General features: G+C 47.2%; 1 protein-coding gene across 1 annotated transcript in view; it reads left to right on the top strand.

Annotated features, from left to right (window-relative positions):
* The first annotated feature begins 1153 nt into the window (after window positions 1–1153).
* Window positions 1154–6000, top strand: part of plxnd1 (plexin D1) — a 58334-nt gene continuing 53487 nt past the window's right edge. The window contains exon 1 of the mRNA XM_039674575.2: window positions 1154–2617. Within this exon, the coding sequence (XP_039530509.2) occupies window positions 1406–2617 (1212 nt within the window). The 5' untranslated portion in view covers window positions 1154–1405. The remainder of the gene's footprint in view (window positions 2618–6000) is intronic.

Here is a 6000-nt window from a genome sequence, read left to right as displayed (position 1 = left end):
CCTCCTCTACAACACAACTCTGTTTCTCAGTCTAAAAATAAAGCTAATACACTATACTAGATACTAAACACACACACACACACACTAAGACATGTAGAGCTGATGTCATCACTGAGTTTAACTAATTCAGGTCATTATGGTCCTTCAAAATCTCAATGAACTTTAAAAAGCTGATTTTTTTTTTTTTTTTAATTGCCTAAAATCAATCATATTCTAAAAAAAATCATAGAAAGAAAAAGATCATTTGTAATGAAGATATTTTTGTGTGAATGTGATTTACTGACAAATGATTTTTCAATTCCCAAATTATTAAAGTCATCAGGAAATAAAAGTGGACGATTCTTGAGCTTTCTTTAATGAGATATTGCAGTGTTTATTATGAATGTTTTATCCTTCCACATCATCACTGTAAATATGTTTATCATTTACAACTTTTAACGTTTATAATATATATGTAGTGCTATTATCACTTTAATTGCAACAGTTTTCATTAATATCAGTCATTCTGTTTTACATCTGATATTAAACTGACGTGCCAATAAACCTTTGTAAAACTGCTTCTCTGTTATAAATCTCTGAAAGCACACACTGACAGACGAGTCAGTCACAGATATCATTTACATGCTCAATTATTCTGATTGTTTTCTGCCTTTAAATATGTATGAGTGTAAAGAACAGATGTAGTCCACACACACACACACACACATGTTCCTAAAAAGTGTTTTCTCAGTGATGTCAGAAGAACATCTTCGGTTCCACTATTTTAAAGAACCTTTTGAGGAATGGGAAGAGAAGGGTCTTTGTGGAACTAAAGATGCCGATAAAAAAACTTTTAACTTTTAAACTATTGTGTGTGTGTGTGTGTGTGTGTGTGTGTGTGTGTGTGTGTGTGTGTGTGTGTGTGTGTGTGTGTGTGTGTGTGTGCTCTTCTCTACAGCTTGACACACTAAAGGCTGCTTTCACTTTATCCTATCAGTAACACTTTATTTCGATGTTCCCTTTAACACATTCTGTTGTAATAATACACCAACCTGTAAACTAACTTGCATTAGAGTGTTTTTAGAGTATTAATAGAGTGACTCTGTTAGTAAGTTGACATGTAGTCGCACAGTTCCCTATAGTCACTAGAGTGTTCAAAATAAAGCGTGACCGATTCGCGTTATGAATAAAGTCCCACTTTCCCCTCAGTTCTCAGTCCATCATCACTCCGGAGAGTCGTGAGCGCGCGATCTGTGAGGAAGCGGAGGCTCATCATCATCATCGCGTCACTCGCGCTCACGCGTTCCTCAGGAAACTGTGTTTCCTCCCGGAGACTCGCGGTTCCCGGAGCTCGATGCGCGTCCCGAGCAGACCCCGCGGAAGCCCAGCGTGAGGAGACACGCGAAGCCTCCCTCGGACAGGAGACATGCCTCCTCCTACAGTGCTGAGCTCCTCTCTCGGGCTCCTAGCGGCGCTTTTCGCCCTGTTTTCAGCCGCTCTCCAAGCGCGCGCGCTCCACATTCAGCAGGACTTCGCGTCTCCAGAACGGACTAATAACTTCGTGGTGGACGCGGAGTCCGGGCGCGTTTATCTGGCCGCGGTGAACAGCCTGTTCCAGCTGAACGCGACGCTCGCGCGCGAGGTGGAGATGCTCACGGGACCCGTCCGCGACAACCCGCTGTGCCACGCGCCGCAGCTCCCGCAGGCCACATGCGAGCACGAGAAGACGCTCACGGACAACCACAACAAACTGCTCGTGCTGGACCGCGAGCAGCGCGTGCTGGTGGCCTGCGGCTCCGTGTATCAGGGCTTCTGCGAGCTGCGGCGCGTGGACGACGTGTCGCGCGAGGCCGTGAAGTTCCCGCAGGACGGGGCCACGGTGTTCCCGAGCATGCTCAACATCGCGGCCAACCACGAGAACGCGAGCACCGTCGGGCTGGTGTTCAGGGGCACCGGCGGCGCGCCACGGCTGCTGGTGGCAGCCACGTACACGGGCATGGGCACCGAGTTCTTCCCGAAGAACCACAGCAAAGAGGACCTGCGCTTCGAGAACACGCCGGAGATCGCGATCCGCGCGCTCGACACCGGAGACCTCGGCCGGCTCTTCACCTACGACATCAACCCGTCCGAGGACAACGTGTTCAAGATCAAGCAGGAGGTCAAGCAGAAGAACAAGCTGAGCTTCGTGCACGCGTTCGCGCTCAAGAGCTACGCGTACATCGCCATCAACAACGACGCGCACACGGGCGCGAAGGAGAGCCAGCCGAACAGCATCCTCGCGCGCGTCTGCCTGGACACGAACGCGCCGCGCAGGTCCGCGGAGAGCCGCAAACTCACCGAGTCCTACATCCAGATGGGGCTCCAGTGCGGGTCCCCCGGGAACGTCTATCACCGGCTGCTGTCCGTGTTCCCCGCGGAGGTCAGCGTGCGCGGCGCGGCCCCGGAGCCGCATGTGTTCGGGGTGTTCGGCGGCGCGCGAGGGTTCACGGCGGTGTGCGCGTTCCGCGTGTGGGATGTGGAGGAGATGATCCGCACGGGCCGCCGTAACTGCTCGAGCGGCCCCAACAGTGACGTGCAGGTGCTGGACAGCGTCATCCAGGGGTCCGGGGCCGAGTGCGAGGGCAAGGGGACCATCGTGGTGAGATGATCATACACACAGCACCTCCACACACAGCTCATTTAATAGGTACACTTTGAAACAGATTTTGGGTCAGAAATGGACAAACCCGAACGTTTGGGTTAAAAATATAGTTTAAAAATTAACCCAGCGGCTGGGTTTGTCCATATTTGACCCAAAAAGCCTTTTTTAGAGTGCAGCGAATGTGACTAGTTTAGGTTACTTATCATCATAACATCACTATAACTCAAACAGAACATAGGCTTTAAAGTTACTTTAAAACGTACACTCTAAAAAGTTCTGAGTTTTTAACCCAATTTCGTTTCACATATGGACAAACCCTAACATTCCCAGCAAACAATTCTGTGTTTAAAAGACGTCTAATAGCGTCCAAACACACCTGATGTCTAGGCCAGAACCAGGCGGTCAGTGTTAACCATCGCCCGAGAACACACTCATCATCTGTAGAAGCTGAAATGACGGCTAATGCTGGCTGGGTTGGATTAAAAATATAATAAAAATGTAACCCAACGGCTGGGTTTGTCCATAGTTTACCCAAATTTGACCCAAAGGCGTTGTTTAGCGATAGTTCCGCCATTTCCCTTTCCAATATCAAGACTGAAGTAATGAACGGTGGCAGTATTATTCGGGAAATGTTTTTATTCCTGACAGTGAATGTGATGAAGATATATTATTTGTTTTACGCGGTTGTGTGGAGTTTGTGGGAGTTTCTGCAATATTTTACATTTTAATGACATTTGTGTCGTCTTTCAGTCACAGTGTGTGTGTGTGTGTGTGTGTGTGTGTGTGTGTGTGTGTGTAAACTCTCTCGATCACTGCAGGGAAGGAAACACAATGCCCAGTGTGATTAAAGTCATTTAGAGGGATATAATAAACTCAAAGAGCTTTTGCATCAGATCGTGATCTAACTATTAATCTGCCTAATAGAATAAACCGAGTGCGAGTGTTGTTGTTTATTGTGCTAATGTCCAGCTCTTTGGTTGTTTTTAAAATAAAGATGGAGGGATGTGTCGAGCCAGGGAACATCTCACTCAAGAGTTGACTTGTAGCCCTACAATCACCATAAATGTTTCAGTAATTTCAACTTAAATGACATTAAACTGACTTTAAAAATGAGTTGAGTCTAGTGTAAATATAAAGAAAAGTAAAAACACTTATTTTGATGGGTTAAAGCAATGTAAACACGTCGTCATAACTGGTTGATAATCATATATTTTTACAGTCCTCTTCTTTAGGCTGTGTGTGTGTGTGTGTGTGTTGAACTGAAGGTTTCTGGTTTCTAATAATATACCGTGAACTCGAAATAATAATCCATCTCAAACATTACGAGCAGATCTGATGTGGATTTAAAGTCCTGTAAACCAGTCTGCAAACATGCTGTTTATATTACAGAGCGCCGCGCTTAGAAGGAGCATGTGTGTGTGTGTGTGTGTGTGTGTGTGTGTGTGTGTGTCGTCTTACGCAACTGGGAGCCGATGACATCACAGTCGTGTTGGCCCGCTCGGGCTGCTGGAGTGTGTGTGTGTGTGTGAGTGTGTGTGTGTGTGTGTGTTTGCCTCTGCTGGAGTGTGTGTGTGTGTGTGTGTGTGTGTGTGTGTGTGTGTGTGTGTGTGTGTTGAACTGAAGGTTTCTGGTTTCTAATAATACACCGTGAACTCGAAATAATAACCCATCTCAAACATTACGAGCAGATCTGATGTGGATTTAAAGTCCTGTAAACCAGTCTGCAAACATGCTGTTTATATTACAGAGCGCTGCGCTTAGAAGGAGCATGTGTGTGTGTGTGTGTGTGTGTGTGTCGTCTTACGCAACTGGGAGCCGATGACATCACAGTCGTGTTGGCCCGCTCGGACTGCTGGAGTGTGTGTGTGCGTGAGTGTGTGTGTGTGTGTTTGCCTCTGCTGGAGTGTGTGTGTGTGTGTGTGTGTGTGTGTGTGTTTGCCTCTGCTGGAGTGTGTGTGTGTGTGTGTGTGTGTGTGTGTGTGTGTGTGTGTGTGTTTGCCTCTGCTGGAGTGTGTGTGTGTGTGTGTGTGTGTGTGTGTGTGTGTGTGTGTGTGTGTGTGTGTGTGTGTGTTGAACTGAAGGTTTCTGGTTTCTAATAATACACCGTGAACTCGAAATAATAATCCATCTCAAACATTACGAGCAGATCTGATGTGGATTTAAAGTCCTGTAAACCAGTCTGCAAACATGCTGTTTATATTACAGAGCGCTGCGCTTAGAAGGAGCATGTGTGTGTGTGTGTGTGTGTGTGTGTCGTCTTACGCAACTGGGAGCCGATGACATCACAGTCGTGTTGGCCCGCTCGGACTGCTGGAGTGTGTGTGTGCGTGAGTGTGTGTGTGTGTGTTTGCCTCTGCTGGAGTGTGTGTGTGTGTGTGTGTGTGTGTGTGTGTTTGCCTCTGCTGGAGTGTGTGTGTGTGTGTGTGTGTGTGAGTGTGTGTGTGTGTGTGTGTTTGCCTCTGCTGGAGTGTGTGTGTGTGTGTGTGTGTGTGTGTTTGCCTCTGCTGGAGTGTGTGAGTGTGTGTGTGTGTGTGTGTTTGCCTCTGCTGGAGTGTGTGTGTGTGTGTGTGTGTGTGTTTGCCTCTGCTGGAGTGTGTGTGTGTGTGTGTGTTTGGTCTGATAGATTACAGTCTCCCGGATCGCAGGAGGTCACGGCTCTGAGCGAGAGGAACTCGTGAGAAACTCTGACTCCTGCGCTCCCCCGCTCCGGTTCCCGTCACCCCGCCGTGAACCTCTCACACACACACACACACACACACACACACACACACTGCGTAACCCGTCCGTCTCAGCGCCAGTGTCTGTAGTTCTGCTCATCAGTGTTGACTCTAACGTGTCGTTTGAGAGCTCAGCTGGGTAGAGATGAACAGAACTGGGTTATTGTCACCAGATTGATGTATATATTGACCCATTTGCTGGGATGTTTTTGACAGTGCTGGGTCAGTCATTTTGATATTGAAGGTCTTTCATTTTAAATCGTAAAAATGCACTTTATAATCTCTGTTATATTGGAACAGTTTGAAATGATTGTTGAGAAAAGTATCCAGTTTGGCACAGACTACCCAACATTGGGTTACACTGACCCAGCCCTGAATAGAGATGTGATGACCACAGAAAAAGTACCCAGCACTACCTAAAACTTCTATAGATAACCCATGAGTCATAGGCTGAACCCAGTATAGTGTGGTGTTAATAACCCTCGCACATGTGATGGGTTTAGAGAACAGCTCATCAGGAGAACGGACCCTTTATAGACACGACATGATCAGTTTTGACTGTATTTCTGTATAACGAAGCGTTTCATGTTTGAACAGAGAGAGAGAGTGGAGTTGATTCAGTGACTCGTTCGGGAAGGGTTCGGAGTGAATCCTCTTCCGGTG

This window comes from Pimephales promelas, chromosome 14 (genome assembly GCF_988280905.1).
Source record: "Pimephales promelas chromosome 14, fPimPro1.hap1.1, whole genome shotgun sequence".
Classification (NCBI taxonomy): Eukaryota; Metazoa; Chordata; class Actinopteri; order Cypriniformes; family Leuciscidae; genus Pimephales; species Pimephales promelas.
Note: the sequence above shows the minus strand (reverse complement) of the source record. Positions and strands in the feature narration are given on the sequence as shown.